This window comes from Mastacembelus armatus, chromosome 10 (genome assembly GCF_900324485.2).
Source record: "Mastacembelus armatus chromosome 10, fMasArm1.2, whole genome shotgun sequence".
NCBI classification, from domain to species: domain Eukaryota; kingdom Metazoa; phylum Chordata; class Actinopteri; order Synbranchiformes; family Mastacembelidae; genus Mastacembelus; species Mastacembelus armatus.
Genome location: NC_046642.1, coordinates 19,918,358 through 19,942,458, shown reverse-complemented (window position 1 = coordinate 19,942,458; position 24,101 = coordinate 19,918,358). Strand labels below are relative to the sequence as shown.

Here is a 24,101-nt window from a genome sequence, read left to right as displayed (position 1 = left end):
TCAGCGCGCCAATCCCTGTTGTTGGATGAACATCTGCCCAGCTGTCCTGGCCATTAGCCAGACCCTGGTCCTGTCACCAGCACCAGCAATACTGCTCTCTCTCTGCTTTCATTTATTATCTGCAAGCAAACGCAATTCTACTTTACATTGCGTCTTTTTTTTTTTTTTTTTTAGCATTAAAGTCTTTAGAAATTAGTGTTAAAAACTAAGTAAGGAAGGAAAGTAAGGAACATGTAAGGAAAACGAACATGCCATGTAGAAAAATATAACGGTGTGTGTAAAATAAGAGGAAGCCATTCTGGTGTGAAACTTTTACAACTCCGTAAAAGTCCCAATTTTACAACCTATTAAACACAAATGTTTGACTGATACAAGGGTCAGTCGGCCGATGCCGCACTTACGTGCATAGATACAGACGTACGTACATGGCTTTTCCGGTGTACGTGATGACGTCGTATTGCAGGCTCAGCTACGATGGAAGCCGTGGGTTGACATCTAGACAATACTGAATATAAACTATTTAAAAGTTGGCGGAGAATCCCTGACACTTTGACGTAGAACAAATTAATAGTTTTCAGAGAGTACGTGTTTAAAACACACAGTCACCCGGTTTGCAGAACGGTAAGTGAATGAGGCTGCAGTGTCAAGTGGCGCCGAGTAACGTTATATACCTACGTTATGGATGTGTGCGCTGCTAGTTAAGCGTCACTTTCATATTTTGCACACTGTTATTTGTGCTCTGTGTGTTTCACACACTCAGCCTCCACTGTCATGCTCATGTTGATCAATGCTAAGTGTGCTAGCTGCATGCTAGCTGCTAACGTTACGTGCAAGCGCAAAGTGCTGCTGGAAACTGGCTGCGAGCAGCTAATGTTAGCAGCAGCCAGCTAATCACGCCCTGCACGTTTCAGACACACTGCTGCTGCTAGCATTGTGTGTCTGCGTTTGTGTCACTCCTTAATGTAGCGGTTACATTAAAGGTCACCAGGTGACACAAAGTGCTTAGAGGCTAAATTAGCCTTCCCGGTGCTGATTGTGATTTGATAAACACAGCAGGTTGTATCGTCTGCAGGAAATGTTACAACGTCATGTGCTGTCAAACAAATGACTTGTCAGCAGTTCCTGGGTGTCTGGGGCTTGATTTTGACTTTTTTATTATTTGCCCTGTCACAGGGCATCATATAGGGCTAGTCTGAACCAACTGTCTTCATAATCTCTCTGCTTTCTCTCTCTTTTTTTAATGTTTTCCTTTGCACGGTGAAGTGGCACTATGCCCGCAGCTACTGTGGATCACAGCCAAAGAATATGTGAAGTTTGGGCCAACAACCTGGAGGAGGAGCTGAAGAGGATCCGACATGTCATCCGAAAATACAACTACATTGCTATGGTGAGTGGTGCTCATAGACACATGAAGAAAACTGCCTGACACTTGACTTTCTGAGAAACCCAGATTTCGGTTCAGTGCATGATCACTTGTGTTCTTGCAGGACACAGAGTTTCCAGGTGTTGTAGCCAGGCCGATCGGAGAGTTCAGAAGCAATGCTGACTATCAGTACCAATTACTGCGCTGCAATGTGGATTTGCTCAAGATAATCCAGCTGGGCCTCACGTTTATGAACGAACAAGGGGAATATCCTCCAGGAACATCAACATGGCAGTTCAATTTTAAGTTTAATCTCACGTAAGATGACTTTTTTTTCCTGTTTCGTCTAGGTTATTTCTTATGTTGCTTTTAGATACGTATATCCAGAATCTCGAGAATTTCACATAGTTGCAACGTATTGGCACTGTAGAGAAACCAGAGTTTGCCTGACCTATGGAGGCACAACTGAGAAGCCTTTCAATGGTGCAAGACTCTCTAAGTATGCTGCTCAAAAAAATTAAGGGAACACTTAAATGACAAATTGGCACTTGCTAAACAAATTTGTTGACTTGAAGCTCTTCATTAATGTATGCTCTACAATTTGTTCAGAACAAAAGGACATCACAGCAACTCATAATGTGACTTAGAAGAGTGTAAGACCCCCCCCACCTGCCTATATTGCAATCCCAACATCGTCTGGGCTTGCTCCTGATGAGTCGGCCGATGGTGTCATGGGGGAATCACCTTCCAGATCTGGATCAGGGCGTCAGTGAGCTCCTGGACAGTCAGATGCAGCAAGACATAGCCTGGATGTATTTAGGTCCAGAGAGCATGGGGGCCTGTCAGTGGTATCAATGCCTTCATCATCCAGGAAGTGTGACACAGAGGTCTGTGTGGTGCTCCAAGGATATGCCTCTGCAGACCATCACTGACCCACCACCAAGCCGGTCATGCTGGGTGATGTTACAGACAGCAAAACATTCACTATGGCATCTCCAGACTTTTCGCCCTTGTCACATGTGTTCAGTGTCAACCTGCTCTCATCTGTGAAGAGGAGGAGGCGCCAGCGGCACAACTGCCAATTAGTGTTCTCTGGTGAAAGCTAATTAAGCTGCATGGTGCTGGGCTGGTTGTACTGGAGGAAATCAGGCATCCTGGAGTCTATTTCTTTTATTTTTATTATTTATTCAGAGTCACAGTGTCACAGTTAGGACTCTCACAATGCTCCTCCTGTTCCTCCTTGCACAGAGGAGCAGATACTGGTCCTGGAGCTGGTTCCTGCAGCCCTCCTGGAGAGCAAACTGATTGGACTGCAGGTACTGCGTCATGCTGCCAGTAGTGACAAGAACAGTAACAAAACACAAAACTTTAGAGAAAAATCAGTCAGGAAGGATAAGGAGAAAATATTTGTCTGTGGCCTCCACATGCAATGCCATTTCCTTTATAAGGGAAAGCTTTTGCCTCTCCATTGCACTTGTCACTTTTATTTGCACCCAATCAGGCGAAACTGATTCACTTGTGCTTCCTAAATGGACAAATTGATACCCCTGAAGTTTATCTGACTTGATGTTACACTGTGAGGATTAAGTGTTCTCTTAATTTTTTGAGCTGTTTATTTTAAACTCACAAACTATATTATCATAGCCAAATAATCACCTTATTGTTTGTAATTATAATAGTATGATGTGTGTTGCCTATCATCAGAGAGGACATGTATGCACAGGACTCCATTGAACTCCTGACAACTTCAGGGATTCAGTTCAAGAAGCATGAGGATGAAGGCATTGAGACGCTGTACTTTGCAGAGCTGCTGATGACATCAGGCGTCGTGCTCTGTGACGGGGTCAAGTGGCTGTCTTTTCACAGGTATTCACCTGTTCCACTTAGTGGCCATTTTTGTATGCATTTAATGATATTTGCTCCATAGATGACACTAGAGTAACAGAAATCATACTCTAAATCATGTTCAAAGAAATTGGAAAATGTACAGAAGTGACAAATTTCCTGGCCCATAGAATCTCTTATATAACTCTTTTCTCTTTTCTTCTCAGTTAGTAAAACAACTTTTCAAACACAGTACAGTTTGAGTTTTATTTATTTCTTTTGTAAGGGGTAAGATGTTACGCAGAACAATTTCAAAGTTTCCATTAAATCTGGTGTTCAATATTTAGTATTGTGTGACAAAGGAGCTTTTTATCCATATTTTCAACAATCTGCTGCTTAACATCTTCATTTCATACTCAGTTTCCCACTGTGTCTCCATGGCAAACTGAGGCTAAAGATAACCAGGCTTTGGATATTAAACAAAGCTTAGGTTTTCAGCATCACTGTCATCTCATGCAGGTATTTAGAACACTTTTACAAATGGGCTTCAGTGTCATTTTTTATTTTTGGTATTATTGTTGATTATGTGTTTATTAGTATTTTTTTAATGTGTTCATTTTTTCCATTGCTGTCTTGTGAATTCTTTGTTAGTATTACTGGATAGTTGGTCTGCTGTAAATGAATTAAGCATCTTATTCATTCTTTTTTCAGTTCGTATTAGAAGGAAACTTATCAAAAGCCCACATCACAAAATCTTTTTTGTTGTCTTATTCTTATGCCTGTGCATAAGAATAAGACAGCCACTTAGCCTGCCTCTTTTTGTTTTTGTCTTACATTAAACTTAAAGTGACAAAATCTCTTGAAGTTTCCTGCTGTGTGCTTTAAAAGCATAGTTACAAGCATGTGCATGTGTTTGTGTGTGTGTGTTGCAGTGGCTATGACTTTGGATACCTGATCAAGATTCTGTCCAATGCTAACCTGCCCGAAGAAGAGGTGGACTTCTTTGAAATTCTTCGCTTGTACTTTCCAGTCATTTATGATGTCAAGTATCTCATGAAGAGCTGTAAAAACCTGAAGGTACGTTGATAAATATCAAAGGCAGGTAGCCAACAGTATTTACTGTTTATTAATTTAAAGCGACACACCTGGATTTCCATTGCGATCTCTTATGAAGGTAGTCCCTTAGGTTTTACTTTGACTTGAAACATGACTTTTGAGTGACTGACAGTCTTTGTTTTCAGGGCGGGCTGCAGGAAGTAGCTGAGCAGCTGGAGCTGGAGAGGATTGGACCACAGCATCAGGCAGGCTCTGACTCTTTACTCACTGGCATGGCTTTCTTCAAGATGAGAGAGGTAGGTTCCTCAGGTCACAGAGAAGGGTGACATCAAGGGGTGTTGGGTGTGTGTTAGACCAAAATGAAGGTACAGGTGATTGCTCCACTGTAAAACCTCACTGAAAAAACATTTTTACTGGAATGTGGAACTATTCTTTAGTAATAAATGTTTGAGGCTCATGGGCTATAGGTTAAGAGTGTACTTTACTGCTTTATTTTTCTAACAGATGTTCTTTGAGGATCACATCGATGATGCAAAGTACTGTGGTCACTTGTATGGGCTCGGCTCTGGTTCTGCCTACGTTCAGAATGGAACAGGAAACGCTTACGAAGAGGAGGCTAACAAGCAACAGTCGTGACGTCACTCTGAAACACTCCCATCATGCAGTTCACATCCCCAGTCAGTGCGGCACTGAGGCCATGCGTCGACAACTGGATGATGACAATAGAAGACAGAAGAACACAACAAAACATACATCATTTAACAAGCTGTTTCTCATAGGCTCTGCTCACCATAGACAACTGAATACGATGGTGAAAAATATCACAGCTGTCCCCTCACATGCTGCTGCCGCTTATGTGTGAGTTTAGTCTTTTATTCCTATGAAGCAGCACAGACATTCTGGTTGGTTCAGTTAAATTTAACATGCCTGAAAAGATGGGATTTTAGTTTTCCTAAAATGTTCTGTAGAAATGTTTGCACTTTAAAACTCTAGCCTGGTTTTATATGGAAAGCTGAAAATGTTTCTGGTGTCTCTCTCCTCTTTGTTGCCTTCTCCATGTTCCCATTTTACATTGCGAACATGTAAATCTTTACTTTCACAATTGCCCTCACCATGCTCAGCCTTAACTTTAGATGCGTTCTTCTCTTTTAAACTTTAATTTATTGTGCTCTCCATGCCCCATTTAACACTAAAGGCAGCATATGTCAATATGCTTTTTCCCAGTCATTAGATTTCCTGCCTGGTAATGAGAAAGTGAGCTCTCAGTGAGTGTGTTTACATGCGCATACATAGCACATTGAAATATTTGTTTTATTTGCTCATGTAAAAATAATATTTATTATAACTTGAATAAGCTCTAATCCCACTGTGACAAACATTGAGCTAACAAGCTGGTGCATTATAGATGGGATTGGAGTGAACACCATTTTCTCTGTGCTTTTAGTTTCTGTTTTCCTGTTTGTGTCCATGATAATGGGCACAAACGGTATGTACTCGGTATGTACTGAGCTGCATACAGATCCTTTTCACTGCAGCAGTGTTGAGTATTCATGCATGTAAACACCCTCACTGGCTGTAGCACATACGAACAGATGCACCACCTCTCTACATGGTCTTGCACTGACTTCAACCAAATTTACCAGTTCAGGAAATGTAGTATGAAAAAACGATACTACTCTGTTTTGAGTACATTTTTATTTTTAATTGAATTACGGTTTTGTAGTTTTAGTGTTGTAATAAAAAGGAAAAAAAACTTTTACTCCTGGAAAAAAACATTGCTTTTTAACATGCATCTTTTTGTTCCATACAGTTCATTTCAATTGTAGTTCTCGCCTTTGAATGACACATATTTTTGTTTCTTTTCCAGTTTGTTCATGCTGCGAAGAACAGAATTATGTACTAAAACATTTAAATAAATGCTGTGGTGTTCAATTGTATGAATGACTCCCCCCACCAACTGTCATAAACTGATAAATAAAACCATTTTCTTTCTGCAGTACACCTCACACACTGTAAAAGACTCAAAACTGATATGCAATATGCGAGAGGATTGTTTTTAGATTATTTTGTAAATAAAGGTGTGAAACTTTTCTACCATGAAACGCTCTTGACCGTTACGTCTTTCATGACAGAAGTGAAGAAGACAGAAGATGAACATGATTTTATTCTTATAAGGCATCATAACTGTACAGTACATTGCCTCACACATCCTAAATGAATCATACAGACAAGAATAGAAAAATATATGAGACTGTCAGCATGAAGCTTTTTTTGAAACAAGCATACGTTCCTCACACTAATTTTGAGTGATGTTTTAAATAGAGCCCGACCGCTTTTATTTGCCGATATGAGCCTGTGGCAGATATAACGGGATCGGCGAATATGCCGCAGATAGTAACATTTTTTAATGTGCGTTTATGTATATATATTCTGTTTATGTGTACCGATATTATGTAAAGTAAAAAAAAATTCCAATATCAATACATCAGCTGATATTATGTGTATATTATAGTACATTACCAGTCAAAAGTTTGGATACACCTGCACAGGCAATGGCATTTCAATTCATGTGTCCAAACCTTTGACTGGTACTGGTACTATAATATACACATAAATAATATCGGCTGATGTATCGCAATTGGAATTTTTTTTAAACATAATATCGGTATCAGCTCCAAAAAACCCATATCAGTCGGACTCTAGTTTTAAATCATTTCCAGCCCAAGATGAAAAACAGAATTTTTACTGTACACAGTGGCTGGAGCAGATATTTCTCTGATGGGTTTTGTTTTTTGTTTTTTTTTTTTTTTTGCTCTGCAGTACATTCACAACATCAGGTTGTGAGTTACAAAAACACTAAACACTTTTTTTTTTAAAACAGATCTGCAGCAGCATCGCACAGAGGCTTGTTTTCACTGGTGGCCAGTGAGACAGCCCTCCGGAGACAAACAGTCAGGAAGCTTTTTGGCCGGCAGTTCGACAAACACCTGTAGGGTGTCAGACAGCAGTAGAGATATTTGGCAGGGGGGGTGGGGTACACAACGTTGCAGCACAGCAGCACCAGCTTTCAGGTGTTTCACTGTGACAGCAGCATCCTCATTCATGCTATAGTGATTCAGAAGAGCCCTTATTCAAATGTAATTACTTATGACTACATTTTTTTGTGTTTCCAAGCAAAAGAGAACATCCTGTGGTATAGTTCACTACAACAAGTTGTGTTTGTGTTGACATCCTGAGATGAGAGCATGCATCGTTTGAATTTCCACAACACTCAACAAGCTGGGTGAAAAGTGTGCCCCCCCCCCTTCTATGACAATAACTTCAATGAAACCTAAACAAAAAAAACAACTGAATTTCACTTACGTCACACTAACATCATTACTAATCTATACTCAGTGTACAAATGTTTGGCAAACATAACATCATTTATAAGCTATGAAAATAACAAACTTATAGATATTCTGTGACATGGACTGTAATGTACAAAAGCAGCTCAGATTGAATTTGTAGTATACAAAATGCAAAAACATCTCGTTCATTGCTGCTCTGTGCTTATTCATATACAAATAAAAGAAAATGTGATTGTTGGAATGCAGTTAATTTCAGTCCACCTGTTTTGAAGGCCTAACACCTTCAGATAGCAGCTCATAATATTTCAACACTAACAATTATAATAATAGTAATTAATTTTTTTCAATGGTTTCCATGTAAACCTCTCAGAAGCAGGGTGCAATATGGAAAAGAATATCAATGAGGGCACCAGAGGGCACCACCATGTCACATTCTGATAGGCACAAATGCTGAGGAGGGGGCAGCAGAGACCTGCAGGATGAAACACATACTAAAGTCGAGTAGAGTAGAGTAGCAACACATAATGATTTTAAATCTTGATATGTGGAGGATTTCACAATGACTGTAAACTCACTTTTCTGGGTAGAAGGTGTCAGCCCTGACTCTGACTATGCCTCATTTTCTATGGTCATCCCTGGGTTGCTGGCACCTAAACAAACACACAGCATGAAATCCATTATCAACATCATAAAATCTGGTTTAATTCAGAATATTTCTTCAAATGAAAGATATACAAGCAGGCAGCTATGAAGAAACCCAGGATTTTACCCTTCTTGTCTTTGTCTGCTGCACTGTTGCTCTCGCTCCAGGAGGGGGTGCTGGTGAGCAGTCGACTCTGACTCTCTCTCAGCGGCTTGGAGAGAAACTGGCAGCCCTCTGCTGCACTGTGAGCACACACACACACACACACAACCATGAGAAGGGATGTAGCCAAGAATTCTGGGCCCCTTGATCTTCTTAAAATAAAATTTTCCTAAATCCTGTAATCCTATAATCTGTACGATTAATTTAAAACTCTAAGGCCATTTTCCTGCAGGGTTAAACCTACAGGTGAAGAAACCGTTACAGGCTGATGTTCAGTGGTGCAGACTCAGTGGTTTTCTCTGCAGTTACATTTTTTTTATGGACGTGTGTATGCTTTATTTCTTACTCACCCCTTGTTGGCAGAGTTTGAGCCATTGGGTGAAGAGGGCTGCTCAGGGTCCAGATTCACCAGACAGGTTGGGAATGAGCAGCCATCCCCTAAACTGAAGAGCCAGCACAAAGACAGGACAAAGTACTGCTTGATGTTTAAACATCTAGAGGTAACATTACAAACCTTAATATGTTACTCATTTTATGCAATATACCGTACATTATGTTAGAAACCTGTGTAATTTTTACTGAGCAGAGGTTACCGTGGTTACCAGTGGCAATTACTGGACAAAGGTATATATTAAAACATTGTGTAACAGTAGCTCAACTAAGTCATTAAGTCAGCAATATGACTGTATTGCTAGTTAAATGGAAATATCTATTGAGGATTAGGTAGCATTAGCCAGCAAGAGCGACTGAGGCTGCAGCGGCAACACCAAGTGTTTGGAACTGAGCGTGAGTGTATTTTTATGACTGGCTGTAGTTGTAGCTGAGTTTGTACCTCAAAGCTTTTTGTTTTTATATACAAAAATGGAAAGACTGGTAGTAGATGTTTTAATAATTGAACTGTGATTGCCAAAAAGCTCTCAGTTCATAATATTATTCATTCTGTTAGCATGAATTATTCATTTTGCAAAGATTCTGCATGAATTCACAGTTTTGTTATTGTTGTTTACTGAAGCTAATGCTGGCCTGTCTCCTTTGGGACTTTTCCCTTTTTTGAACCATTTTAAGTGGCAGGGCTCACTAATCCCCAGCTGAAAGGCTTCTTTCATTCAACACTTCTGGCATCCCGAGTTAGATTAGGGTGAAATATGACTCAGTTGCTTTATTTGAGCCAGAGAAGTGTGTGATTACTGTGGGTGCTGATGCTGACTGGCATGACATTTGGATGACTTTACAATTAATATGAAAACTCATTGACCTTACGGCATTCTAGTTGCAGGATACAATGGGAGTGAATAGAAACTTTCATTTGAATGGCCGACAGAAGCTGTGTTATAAATTATAAATTAATGAAAATTCAATTGATGCATTATATAACCTAGAACTCACAAACTGTACATGTCATCATTCTTTACATTTGATTAGTGTTGCCTAAAGCATATTTGGAGGAGTTTTTATGTCTCACTTTATTCTACTGAACAGTCATCAAATAGAGAAAATCATAGCACCATTCTACAATTCTACTTTCTGTAAGAAACCTGTTGTATGAAAATAACAAACAATCTTGTAGATATTCTGTGACATGAACTGTAATGTACAAAAGCAACTCAGACTGACTTCATAGCATACAAAGTAAAAAAACATCTCTTCTTTCATCGCTGCTCTGTGCTTATTCATATACAAATAAAACCTGTCGCACCTGTTGAAAAGCTTTAAATCTTAAATAAACACATTTCTGACCTGTAGTTTTTATTTAACATTACACATCATATTTCTGATTTTCATTTTTATTTTTTATGCCTTTGTTAAAGCTGACAGTAGAGAATTGAAGGATGCAACTGACATCCTGTTTAGCCATATTTCATTCTGGTTTTATCCAGCAATGGTCTCTGCATCTCATCATCAAGTCGGATTTGAACATTTCTTAAATCATAAACTTGTATCATTGTGTGTGTTTTTAGTTTGCTCAACTTAAATGTGTTGGATTTTTGTAAATTTATTGTTTTAGATTATGTATTTTTTTGAAACAGTTTTTTTTTTTTTTTTTTTTTTTTGAATGCCCTGGATAATAGAGCTTACCTGGAGAAAACAGGAATAGGCCAGTATTTAATTTCATCACCAAAGACCTGGCGGAAGTTCTTACTGAAGCCCAGACTGAAACCGTTCTTATCTGTACCGTGTCGGAACACTGGGGCACGCACAGCCTCTGACAGGACACACACAGAGAAGAAGAGTCAGCCTGACGAGAAGCGGAATAAACATACTGTTCGCTGTAACTTAGATGTTTAACAGCAGTTCATTCAGATTACAGATCAGCTCGTGTGAAACAGCTCTGAAGTGACTCTGAGTGTCTGTTGTGTAGAAAAAGCAGTTCTCAGACTGTTCCTCCAGGTGTGACTTCTTTTCTGAGCAGTGCCTGTTACTAAGCTGCTTACTTCTCTGAGCCTTGTGTCTTTGCATTACACTGTAACATATTCCTCCAGATAATCCACTCTTCTCAACACACACAGACAAAGTGTGCCACTGTGCACACATAATGAGAAACTGCTCCGTCTGATAACAGCCCAGAGACGCTCATCAAATCACCGCGCTGATGAGGATGGTGACTGGCGGCGGGAAACATGCAATGAAACATCCTTCATCATTAATGCGGTCTGGAAGCAGAAACCTCCAGTGATACATAAAACTGAGAGGCTGTTTAATACTGCAGCTAGTAACAGAACACACAGGTACGGCACCTACCGAGAGTGGATCTGTTTTTGCAGACGAGCCAGCAATGATAGATGAAAAGTGAAGCGAGGCTGACTGAGAACATGGAGGCCGAGAAGAAGAGAAACAGGATGTGGAACTTCGCTTGAGTGTCTGGGAGGCCGTTCTGAGGGAATAACAGCACATGTGCGCACTTAGATCAAATGAAGTGGGTGAAATGTTGGCACTGAGTAAGATCGAAGAGGTTTCTACTTTATTATTCTAGATGGAGCTTTTTTAATTCTTTCTATTTCAGTGCCACTATTTGGCTTGTTCGTACCAGGTATTCTTTCAGGCGGAAATGTGCTCTACCTCCAGCCTTTTGAAAAATATGAAATACCACAAATGTAACAAAGAAATCATGTTAGCTCAGATATCCATGAACATTTCCTTAGCATGATAAATACTAGTTTGTAATGAAAAAGATTACATAATCTAATCAACTGTTGACTATACTTACTGTCCAAAATTTAATGAAGTATTGAAGATCTGTAGCAGTTATAAAAAGGCAGTAGAGAAGGGAATATGCCAAGAACAGCATGAAAAACTTGTAGTTGGAGAATCCCACACAGTTGTTGACCCTGGAATAAGAATGAAAATGCATTTCAGCAATGGAAAATGTTGACAATCTTTTCTGATATTATTATTAACTCTCTTGTATCAGATATCAACAGAACAGTAAATACTGGGGATGGGTTGGTTTGTAAGTTGTTACATCAAATATGACTGTAACAATATGTTATTTGTATTCATTTTAACTGATGATACTGTGAACTGATACCCATCAATCATCAAAGTCTAGGCCTATTTTCTCTGTTTTGTTATTACACTACAGACGAGAAGGACCCACACAGTGGGATCAGCGCCCACTAAAGCTTTTATTTGCAACATTTCGACACAACACAGGTCTTCCTTGCAAATTTGCATGGTTCCAGTTTGCGAGGAGTTTGCAAGTTTTATTGCAGCATGCTTGTTTCATGCAAAGAAGATGACCTTGTATAATCATGCTCCAGCATTGTACATTGCACGTTGTTTAGGAAGGCGAAGGACATGTGCACAGCAGGCGTTTTTAGAACAATGCCCTCAACCTATGGCTTTATGGGTCAATGGAAAATTTACATTATGACACATTCTGATATTGAGTCATTGTTTTCTTCCTGGTTTCTCCTTGTCCTGATATGCCACATTATAGCTAAGAGAGCAGGAAAACCAATTATGATGAGCAGAAATTACACGAAATGGAAACAGATTTGTTCTGTCTCCCTCTGCCGCCAGGACCTGTCGTCTGGCAGGGTGAGAGGTTACAATATGAACACATGTCTGTGTGATGCTTGTTTATAAGCCCTGTTAGTTTCAGTGAAACTGGGCAATGTGATTTGAGAACTGTGAAAGCTGAATAGTGTTTAAAAGTGTTTAAAGCTGCTTAATGAAAGAGTGCCAGTACATACCAGGGGCAGTGGTGATCCATCTTCAGGATGCATCTGTAACACAGCAGGGTCAGACTTCAGTGTAATTGAATCTTACTCTGCCTGCCAGAATGCAATATATTGTGCGGTCTTTTCTCTATAGGTGCATGAGCAGAGAGCCATACTTATCACAGACTGAACAATGGTGACATCGATCAGGCTTCAGCAGCTGGCAGCGGTCACAGAAACGGATTGCTGAGGAGACACAATCAATTCAATCTCACAGCCATCAGCAACAGGCTCTCCTAACACTTGACCACAGACTGTCAAGGTGACAGGGGTGAAATGAATTCTGAGCGCTGCCTGTCAGTCTAGACTGCTCCTGTTGTTCTGCATCAGCAGTAGTGTGTCCTGCACCGTACCTCCAGAGTTGGTGCGAGTGTAGATGGGCAGATCCTTGGCTATCCTCCTCAGGATTTCCTGCTGAGACTCTCCCCTGTCTTCACGCTCCAGCAGCTCCTTGTCAGAGTATGACAGGTGAAACTATGTAGGGCAGAACGCAGAGGGAAAGACAAACAACATCTGTGGTATATCAAGTGAGCAGCATTACTTATTTCTAATGAATCATATCTTTACATTTGTCAAAACAGTCAAATGTTTTCTAAGAAGAACTATGTGCTACAGTATGTGAGTATCAGTAGCACGAATGTGTTAGGAGGCAGCAGTGTAGTAGGCAGTGAAGGGTTTCTCTGTTTCTACCATTTGTTTTGGCCTCCTCTGCCCCAGCAGGCCAATGAGAGCAAATCAACACAGAACTGCAATATTACTTTCAGCCACTCAGGCGATTTATGACTGAACATTGGAAACAAATACCTGTGATGATAACAAACAGCACAGAAGACAAGAAATTTTACTTTTATTACAATCTCAAAACCTCAAGTGATCCAGCGATTGTATCTCATAAACAACAAGCTTTCGCAGTCATTAGAGTGCAGCTCCAGGCACTTCCACTGGAAAGTATTATTATACTAAATGCAGCGTTCAATCACACAGGGAGGCTGTAACCTACATCTGCACTTCCCACCATGCCTCATCATGCCATGAGACTGTATAGCTGCATCATAGTCAGACACACTCACCTCCTTCAGGGGATTCATGGGCTTGGTGAAGATGGTTTGCCAGTACGCCCACACAAACATGATGAAAACAACATGGTACACCAGCAAGTAGATGACTGGAAGCAAAAAAGCAAAACATAAACAAACCCTCACTACCATCTTCTATAGCAGTCATGCATTTGAACATTTCTTTACAATCTGCAGCTTCACTGAATATTAATGTTGGTGTGACTTGATAAATTTTATTCTCCTGGCAAATAAAAAAAAAAAAATTCACATTATTATGTCATTTCTAAAATTTGCCAATTAGCACGAAACTCAACGTACAGCTGAAGCTGATGGAGCTTTTGGCGATCACTGTGACCCTACATAGGAATAAGTGGGTACAGATAATGGATGGATGAATAGTGTCGACCCCAGTCACTAGGCTTCATTCTCAGTGCACCATAAATATTTGCACAAAATTATCCAATGCTGTACTTTCAGTACACTCTCCACTCTGTAAACACTGAACACAAGCCTGCCTTCAGACATACAACCGCTGTAATGACACTTCCCACTGCTACATGCTGATTGTAGTGTTTGGATGTGGGCGACCTCTCTATAGACTGACTTGATGCTAAACAGCATTGTAAAATACTTACCCTTTTCTCCTGTGTCTTCAATGGACACTGAAAAATGAAAAGACATGTCTGTGTTGAATAAAAGGAGGTTAAACATATATGTAGATCAACATAGTAGCAAGCAAAATCAGATTTTTCTTATAAATCCTCCATACAGGGACCATTGCTGTGTTTATACATAATACATGTGTGTGACTGACAGACAGTGGCTGAATTCAAATTAGCAAACCTGAAAGATGCCCCAGTGTCCTCGTACCACAACATCATAAAATCAATGCACACTATGCTCAGTTCGACTAATTGATTGTCTCAAATAGACAACCATTACTGTGCAAAAGGCACTGACAACATGCACATCCTGCATAGTTTGTGTGTGTGTGTTTGTGTTTGTGCGTGCTGACAGCTGCAACCGCTCCCACAGAGGGCACCGGGCAAAGCTGCTGATCACAGGTTGACATCAGCACCCACCCAGATGATGAGCACCCCGAAACCCACACAAACACACAACCATGGATCTGCACTCAAACACAAAAAGGAGACAAGTGGAGACCTGATGGAAGATTAGCTGACACTGCTTTGTATGTGTCCCAATATCTAAGCAATGATTAAACAGAATCATCCATCTTCAGCAGTTAGTCAGTGAAGCAACACATGCACACAGATATTGTACATATGGGTGCAGCAGGGATGGAGGAAAAGTGAGCCAAGCAGCTGAATCAAGGCGTCCAGCCAAAAATCATGTGCACACTCCAGGCCCAGAGTCTGACAGTGAAGTATAACTGTGTAGAGGTGTGCGAGATTAAGGGCAAATGCAAAGCATGTATGTTAATGTATCTGTAAAAGCATCACGGCTGCTGTCAGCTCTTAGCTTTCCTTGTGTTCTTGCTACAAAGCACATTTCCAGCAACAAGAGGTCAAAGACAACCTGATATGACATTTTTAAAAATCTTGCTTAAAGGTCTGATGTTCAGTGCTTAAGAAGAAAGTGGGTCAACCACAGATTGCTTGGGGTGAATTATGTAAGGCAGACAACGGGATTAACTGAACTGCCGAAGGAGAGCGATCAGCTGACAATACTTTCACACAGCAGTCTCTGTGTCTATCAGAGCACACGCTGACCTTAAGCAACCACTGTCCTGCCCCCACTGCTGTTGTTTTCATCTTTCTGTCCCATGTGACCCAAATGCTTCACAATTTTGCTCTTGTTCCACTGTGTGCGGAATGACACGGTTTAGTTAAAACCCAGATCCAGCAGTGATTTTTGCTTTTTTGTCATTCTGCAATAATCAGCATTGTCTTCATATGCCATGGCCACAGCAGCAAGCGCATGGCAACCCATAACTGAAGCAGAAGTTCACCCTGGGACAAATGTTTGCCGGTCTCTGGTTTAGAAACTTCAGAATGAGAGAGGCAGACTGAGGAGGAGAGGGCAACATGAATTAGAGTGACCTGCATTTAAAGTCCTGATTTTGTCAATAACACACAGTAATACACAGTATTAATTAATACACAGTACAGTGGGACAAGTGAATGTCTGTGAACTATTTTAAATGTTCTAATAAAAGATCACATCAGTGGCAATCTACTATTAGTAACTCCAAACTCTGCCCAACAGTTGTGGATAGACGGAGAAACAATGGGTCCCTAGTTTTAGAAATGTGAAAGGCCAACTGTCCCATGTACAGAGGGACAGGACTCGCTGGACGCTGAAGAGACACATGGTTTGTCATTTGGTTTGTTTGCTTTTATTTATTTATTTATTGTCAGTTTCTGTCTGTTTTTATCTCTCTCTATTACCTCTGTGGTCAATTTGTACCTCTGAAGACGATTTTCACGTTTGTGGTCGATTTTCACACATCTGAGGTCGATTTTCATGTGTAAGCTCAACTTTCACGTCTGAGGCAGAGGTGGTAAGTAACGACGTACAAATATGTTTTTCAGGTATCTGTACTTTACTTTAGTATTTATTTTTCTGACAACTTTTTACCTTTACTTCCAACATTTAAACACAAATATCTGTACTTTCTAATCCTTACATTATCAAAACAGGCTCGTTACTTTTTCAACCTCCACGGATGACGTCACGACATAAAAGACGTGACTAACTAGAGGGAAATGCACAGGTTGTGATAGAGAGAAAACCTGCAGTGAGATATGGAGGAGGAAAGGGATCCAGGGAGTGTTGCAGAGTCCGACCACGATGCAGCAGATTCAAAAAAGCAAGACGTTCCCCATCCATTTAAAAGAACTGTTCAAGAATGATTCATGATGAATGCGTTGTTTTGTTCCCTGTACCAGCTTTGTGAAGGTTGTTAATAGAATAAGAAGAATGTCCATTTCTTTGCCTTGAACTCTTTTAGTTTTGTAGTTATCAAAAGATGTATTGTGTATCACTGACGGCAAAAAATACTACTTTTTACTTTTTTAGTACATTTCAGACCCTGTACTTTCTCACTTTTACTTGGGTAAAGGAGTTCAGAGTCAGTACTTCTACTTTTATCACAGTCTTTTTTTCCCACGAGTGTTTGTACTTCCACTTGAGTATAGAATGTGAGTACTTTTGCCACCTCTGAGACTGTCTCTGAGGTCACTATTCACGTCTGAGGTCGACTTTCATATGTCTGAGGTCGATTTTCGTGTCCGACATCAGTGTTTACTTCTGAGGTTGTTTTTCACGTCTGAGGTCGACTTTCACATGTCTGAGGTCGACATTCACGTCGAGGTCCACTTTCACGTCTGAGGTCGACATTCACGTCTGAGGTCGACATTCACATGTCTGAGGTCGACTTTCACATGTCTGAGGTCGACTTTCACATGTCTGAGGTCGACATTCACATGTCTGAGGTCGACATTCACGTCGAGGTCCACTTTCACGTCTGAGGTTGATTTTCACGTCTGAGGTCCACTTTCACATGTCTGAGGTCGACATTCACGTCTGAGCTCGACTTTCACATGTCTGAGGTCGACATTCACGTCTGAGGTTGACATTCACGTCTGAGGTCGGCATTCACGTCTGAGGTCGACTTTCACATGTCTGAGGTCGACTTTCACATGTCTGAGGTCAACATTCACGTCTGAGCTCGACTTTCACATGTCTGAGGTCGACATTCACGTCTGAGGTCGACATTCACGTCTGAGGTCGACAGTCACATGTCTGAGGTCGACATTCACGTCTGATGTCGACTTTCACATATCTGAGGTCAACTTTCACACGTCTGAGGTTGACTTTCACACGTCTGAGGTCAACATTCACATATCTGAGGTCGACATTCACGTCTGAGGTCGACTTTCACATGTCTGAGGTCGACATTCACGTCTGAGGTCGACTTTCACATGTCTGAGGTCGACTTTCACACGTCTGAGGTCGACTTTCACACGTCTGAGGTCGACATTCACGTCTGAGGTCGACATTCACATGTCTGAGGTCGACTTTCACATGTCTGAGGTCCACTTTCACATGTCTGAGGTCGACATTCACATGTCTGAGGTCGACATTCACGTCTGAGGTCGGCATTCATGTCTGAGGTCAATTTTTGTGTCTAAGGTCGATTTTCACGTCTGAGGTCGACATTCACGTCTGAGGTCGACTTTCACATGTCTGAGGTCGACATTCACGTCTGAGGTCAACTTTCACATGTCTGAGGTCGACTTTCACATGTCTGAGGTCGACTTTCACGTCTGAGGTCGACATTCACATGTCTGAGGTCGACTTTCACATGTCTGAGGTCGACATTCACGTCTGAGGTCCACTTTCACATGTGTGAGGTCGACATTCACATGTCTGAGGTCGACTTTCACATGTCTGAGGTCGACATTCACGTCTGAGGTCGACTTTCACATGTCTGAGGTCGACATTCACGTCTGAGGTCGACTTTCACATGTCTGAGGTCGACATTCACGTCTGAGGTCGACTTTCACGTCTGAGGTTGACTTTCACATGTCTGAGGTCGACTTTCACGTCTGAGGTCGACACTCACGTCTGAGGTCGACTTTCACACGTCTGAGGATGACTTTCACATGTCTGAGGTCAATTTTTGTGTCTAAGGTCGATTTTCACGTCTGAGGTCGACATTCACATGTCTGAGGTCGACATTCACGTCGAGGTCCACTTTCACGTCTGAGGTCGACATTCACGTCTGAGGTCGACTTTCACATGTCTGAGGTCGACATTCACGTCTGAGGTCGACTTTCACGTCTGAGGTCGACTTTCACATGTCTGAGGTCGACTTTCACACGTCTGAGGATGACTTTCACATGTCTGAGGTCAATTTTTGTGTCTAAGGTCGATTTTCACGTCTGAGGTCGACATTCACATGTCTGAGGTCGACATTCACGTCGAGGTCCACTTTCATGTCTGAGGTCGATTTTCACGTCTGAGGTCCACTTTCACATGTCTGAGGTCGACATTCACATATCTGAGGTCGACATTCACGTCTGAGGTCGACATTCACGTCTGAGGTCGACTTTCACATGTCTGAGGTCGACATTCACGTCTGAGGTCGACATTCACATGTCTGAGGTCGACATTCACGTCTGAGGTCGACTTTCACACATCTGAGGTCGATTTTCACGTCTGAGGTCCACTTTCACATGTCTGAGGTCGACATTCACATATCTGAGGTCGACATTCACGTCTGAGGTCGACTTTCACATGTCTGAGGTCGACATTCACGTCTGAGGTCGACTTTCACATGTCTGAGGTCGACTTTCACATGTCTGAGGTCGACATTCACGTCTGAGGTCGACATTCACATGTCTGAGGTCGACATTCACGTCTGAGGTCGACTTTCACACATCTGAGGTCGACATTCACGTCTGAGGTCGACTTTCACACGTCTGAGGTCAACATTCACATATCTGAGGTCGACATTCACGTCTGAGGTCGACTTTCACGTCTGAGGTCCACTTTCACGTCTGAGGTCGACTTTCACATGTCTGAGGTCGACTTTCACATGTCTGAGGTCGACATTCATATGTCTGAGGTCGACTTTCACGTCTGAGGTCGACTTTCACATGTCTGAGGTCGACATTCACATGTCTGAGGTTGACTTTCACATGACTGAGGTCGAGTTTCATATGTGTCTGAGGTAAATTTTTACGTGTGTGGTCGAATTTCATGGGTCTGTGGTAGACTTTCACTTGTCTGTAGTTGGTTTTCAGGTATCTAATCTTGATTTTCACGAGTGTGAGGTCAATTTTCACGTCCGAGGTCATTTTTCGTATCTGAGGTCAATTTTCATGTGTCTGAGGTCTATTTGTAGGTCACTTGATTTTTTCCTGTGGTCAATTATCAGTCTGCGTTTCTTTTTCTTGTCTATTATATCTTTTTGTTTTTTTCCTCATGTTTTGAATAGCTTTTTTTAATCTCTTAATATTCATTCTTTGTCTATATGTGGTTATTCAAATTTTTTTGTTTTGCATCTCCTTATCATTAATAAATGTTAATAATTATGTCATAGAGATGTTTGGGTCCAGGGCCTTGGACTTATGCCCTTCTGACTTTATCATAAGGGAGTGTCAGTAAGATTTCAGAGAAGGTCGTGCCACACCTGCCTGCCTATTTGGTGAACGGTGAACGCACAGATATGACTCTGTCACACTCCACTCTCACAGCATTGATCAGGTTTAAAGATGAACAAACAGATGTTTGCTGTCAGTTAAAGATGGATTGTCCATCTGGCTAAATTGCTGAAGACAAGATTTCAGACTAAACAGCCATAACATCAAACCCACCTTTCCTTTCCTTTTCTGTATAGTCTCATTAAACCATCTCCATTTCACCCCCCCTTGTGAAAGGGGAGATCAACTCTCCTAGTGGTCTGTCAAGCTGCCAAATGGAGCACAGGAGTAGGAAGCTGAGACTCCTCTGAGACATCCTAGAAACCGTTACTCACTATCCAGGTCAACTCTGTGTTTACCCTTCACCGAGGAGGCTCGCTGTCCATATCTGCACCATCCAACGTTCAGCACCTAGAGGGAGTGTGGAGGATCGAGGTAGGCCTGGCTCGAAAGCCATTACAGTCGGACGTCTTGCCTCACCATAATGCTGGAGATGTTGTGGTGGTGGATATAAATCCAGATAATGAAGCTGCAGCCACTACATGAGCTTGAAGCATTACAGTAAGTCTTTCAGATAGTGCTGATAGAGCGGTAGTGCTGGAGTCAGATAATGAACCTGAAACAGATGGTCTAATCCCTTTGCGTGTATCCTGTGATAATGTATATGTCATAAACATTTAATAGAAGCTCTTCCACAATAAAGGCATGTTGCCAGGTCATCGTAATTTAGGTCTGTGTGAACTCCAGTATCTCATGCAAAATGAATTATTCTTCCAACAATATGCTCACAAGCCAGTTTAACTGTTGTTGAAATGCACTGCAAAAAACAACATGCTAGTGGTCTGCATTCAAAACAAGCAAACAAACAAACAAACAAACAAAAAACACAACCTGGTTCACAAACTGCTGAAAGAGAAATGTCTCCCCACCCAGTCACCGAAAAACAAACACCAAGCTCAGGCATTTCCCCTTCACGCACAGACATACACACACGCACACACACACACACACACACACCCTCACACACACACACTCCTCCTTTCACACTACCCAGACAGTTGATTTCTTACCTACGCAAAGCTGCAAAACATAAGCGTAGTATGACCAAGCTACTATTAGGGCGATGAAGAGGACCGGGATCCAGTACAAAACTCTCTGACAGCCCCTCTTGATACTACGCGAGCCCGACGGTGCCATGGTCTAGGAGCGGATCATTTCTCGTGCGCATTCGTGTGTTACTCTGCCGCGCCTCCTCTCCGTGTCTCAGCGTGTGCGTCTGTCTTCCTTCACACTGTCACTGCATCGTAGCTCCGGCTCTGATCAGCCTAATCGGCAGCTCAGACGCAACATCGTCCCAGCCTCCAACCCGCCTCTGATGCCGCTGCCGCCGCTTCTGCCGCTGCTGCAGCGCTCTCCCCTCTGATCGTCCTGCTTCAGCCACTACTACAGACCACAATACAAACATCAGACAGCTCACGCACTATCACGCACACACACGCACCCAACCCCCCTCCTCCCCATCACAGGTTGCCATGACGTCCGCGGGATGCTGCAAGCCTGGCACATTTTTCAGCGCGAGCAGATGGGTTCAATAAGTTCATACTCGCGAGTGTTGAAACAGGGATCTGTTCAACACCCCCTCCCTTCACGCACACGGGCTGCACACACAAACGTGTGTCTGGGGAGCTCTGTGTCACAAGCTGCTTGTCAGGTTTGAGTGCTCTCTAGTCATTTTGATTACTGCTTACCACGCTAGCTATAGCTTGTGGTCTATGTGGCACAGGTGTTGCTGCCAGAATATTTCTATTATCTTACCAGTGGAGGTGGAGGTCTGCAAGATCCACCTGTTTCTGCTACTTCACACCTAACTGCACCTGCAAAATATTTTGCAGTCCTGCAGTACATAGCCCTGACAGTGTAGCAAGGAATCTGTCAGGCCTGTATCTGTGTTATGTGCTTGTTACCATCATATTTTACACAATAATCTGATTTCTGATTGAAGGGCCCTATAAAACATTTTCAGAAATACTGTTTTAATATCAGAAAGCCTTCATCTCTGATTTACCACTTGCTGCAGTAAACTGACAGTGTGCACCACAATATGCCTATGGGGGACAGATGGCTCAGTAGCATGTTAAAGCTCAAGCAGGTCCCTAAATATGACAGCCACCTCTTTATATTAAAAAAGATTTCACTGAATGCATGTGTTCTACAGCATCTTACGCTTTCACATAAAGAAAGCATGTTTATCTGATTTATACAAATATGAGCAGGTATTGGTGCGATTTCTCTGGAAAAACACAGTAATGTGTGGAAATTAAAGTAAACGGAGACCTATTCACGAACAGACAGAGGAAAAAGTGCACCAGCTGAATGGCTGAACATTGAAGTGAACAGTTTCTTCGTATGTTAGTGTTGCAGAGTCCTAAAAGAACATTCATCTTACTTCAGGAAGTGCAGGGTAAAAACTGCAAATTATTAACCTACCGAATGAATCATTTAAAGATAAAATGTCCCTGATTAGAGTTTCGTCCAGCGCGTAGCCATAGGTTCCTGATGATTAATACAGTTAATGACTGTTTGCCTTCAGGCTGAAAATAAAACAGCTAATTTATTCTGCTGTGGTCCAGCCATCAGTTCACTGTAGGTTAAAAAGAAAAAAATGTTTTGTCTGTTTATAAGCTGACTCCTGTGAAAACCTTAACTTCAACCAAACAAGCAATTTGCAGCATGTGTGTTTTTGTGAGATTGACCAAAAACACAAAACAGTCAAGAATCTAAATATTTTATCTTGTTTTTATTCACCATCATCCATCCATCCATCATCTATACCCGCTTATTCCTATTAAGGGTCCCAGGGATCTGCTGGAGCCTATCCCAGCTCTCTTTGGGTGGAAGGCAGGGGTCCACCCTGGACCACGTTCACCATGTCATTTTACAGTAATTTCACCTGTTCTGTTTTTACATAAGTGTAACAGTCAAGGCCTAATTTAAAATTCAAAGTATATATGACAAGAAGTTTTCAAAGCTTTTCAAGAGGTAGACTAACTGATTCAAACATTCAACATTAAAACAGTCAGAAACACAAATACATTAGTCTGGTTAATGTTGCAGAAAGGAGCATATTGACTATGTTCGGTGGTCTTTCAGTCCATAAGTCTCCACCCAAAACAAACAGTGCACCTGGAAACAGCAGCCATTAAGAATTCCTCAGTAGCACATGCAAGGATTTCTGTAAAGAAGGTAAAGTGTTCTTTACAGAGGGAAAGGAAAATCGTTTTAACATATACCTCCTTTAACAGCAACACTAATTTTGTCAGTGGCATGAAAATAGCACTTGTGTTTACAAGCCAAGAGCTGATGAGCCCACTTAGCTGCCTGTAAAAAAGCCACAGATAGGGGGAGTGTGTTCAGGCCTGCTGGCCCTGAGGGATCCTGGAGGATTTCAGTCGCAGCGCTTTGGGAAAGAGGAGGATGAGGTGGGCAGGGAGAAGGGGAGGTGCTGCTGTCCTAAGCTGATCTGTGCAGGGGGTTGGAAAGCCAACAGAAGGACAAAGCAGGTGAACACAGCCGCCATTGAGCACACTCAGACTGGGGACAAAAGGAGAATCACTTTGAACAAGAAGGGCACAGCAGTATTGAGACAATGCTGGACTTTAGTTAACAGTTAACAATAGTAAAATGATAATGTATATACGTACATGACTTAATAAATCGTTCAATATCTTTTTCACATGCAAAGCAGTCAGAAAAATGAATTAGTGCAATTAGAGTCCTGCAATGCTGAGTTAAATGGGTTTTCTTTTTAGGTTCATAATAGGTCACTTGTGGTTGTTCGTGTACTTGCAGCAGCTTCCTGTTATGCTGACCACATCCTGTTTGTGTTTATTTTGAAAAAAGTGCAAGAAGATGTCACAGCATGCAGTAACCCTTTTGTCTGGGTAGAGAGCACAGAGGAGGCAGAGCTCATCTAGTCTGTAAGACATGCACTTCTGATGAGATTTTCACCTGGTGACAAAACAGAGAGAAAATGATACCTGCTGTAAATGGAAACCAGTTGATTGTACTGTCATAATGAAGGCTGACAGATCAATTATTTGTGCCACTCCCACAGTATAAATGCAGGCATCTGGATTCATTTCTTGCTTATACTTTGCAGAAATGATATCCTGAACAACTAAAATAGAATACAGAGAAACAAAAACTCCTGCAGCTCTTAATCAGTCATGTGGCCTGAGTATAGCAGTATTTC

General features: G+C 41.6%; 3 protein-coding genes across 11 annotated transcripts in view; 1 reads left to right on the top strand and 2 right to left on the bottom strand.

Moving 5' to 3' along the window:
• The first annotated feature begins 449 nt into the window (after positions 1-449).
• cnot7 (CCR4-NOT transcription complex, subunit 7) lies at positions 450-6,242 on the top strand. Its single transcript, XM_026331309.1, has 7 exons — positions 450-621; positions 1,264-1,387; positions 1,488-1,681; positions 3,068-3,229; positions 4,120-4,264; positions 4,429-4,539; positions 4,748-6,242. The coding sequence occupies exons 2-7, from the start codon at positions 1,271-1,273 to the stop codon at positions 4,877-4,879; spliced, it is 861 nt and encodes a 286-aa protein (XP_026187094.1). The 5' UTR covers positions 450-621; positions 1,264-1,270; the 3' UTR covers positions 4,880-6,242.
• A 147-nt stretch (positions 6,243-6,389) lies between these two features.
• On the bottom strand, positions 6,390-21,399 carry zdhhc2 (zDHHC palmitoyltransferase 2). Of its 3 annotated transcripts, none has more exons than XM_026331308.1 (13): positions 20,920-21,399; positions 14,312-14,338; positions 13,689-13,783; positions 12,972-13,068; positions 12,735-12,804; positions 12,592-12,624; positions 11,604-11,724; positions 11,138-11,270; positions 10,475-10,601; positions 8,749-8,841; positions 8,363-8,478; positions 8,169-8,243; positions 6,390-8,065 (listed from the first exon to the last, which is right to left on the bottom strand). In XM_026331308.1, the coding sequence occupies exons 1-12, from the start codon at positions 21,044-21,046 to the stop codon at positions 8,203-8,205; spliced, it is 1,080 nt and encodes a 359-aa protein (XP_026187093.1). In that variant the 5' UTR covers positions 21,047-21,399; the 3' UTR covers positions 6,390-8,065; positions 8,169-8,202. The 3 variants fall into 3 exon arrangements, with proteins under 3 accessions (XP_026187093.1, XP_026187092.1, XP_026187091.1); XM_026331307.1 differs by having other exon boundaries at positions 8,363-8,473; positions 12,972-13,092; positions 20,920-21,398; XM_026331306.1 differs by having other exon boundaries at positions 12,972-13,092; positions 20,920-21,393.
• A 1,268-nt stretch (positions 21,400-22,667) lies between these two features.
• The window catches only part of micu3b (mitochondrial calcium uptake family, member 3b), an 18,438-nt gene continuing 17,004 nt past the window's right edge, over positions 22,668-24,101 (bottom strand). For all 7 annotated transcript variants that reach the window (XM_026331305.1, XM_026331297.2, XM_026331301.2 and 4 more), the window contains one exon: positions 22,668-23,857. The gene's annotated coding sequence lies outside the window, so the exon portion shown is untranslated. The remainder of the gene's footprint in view (positions 23,858-24,101) is intronic.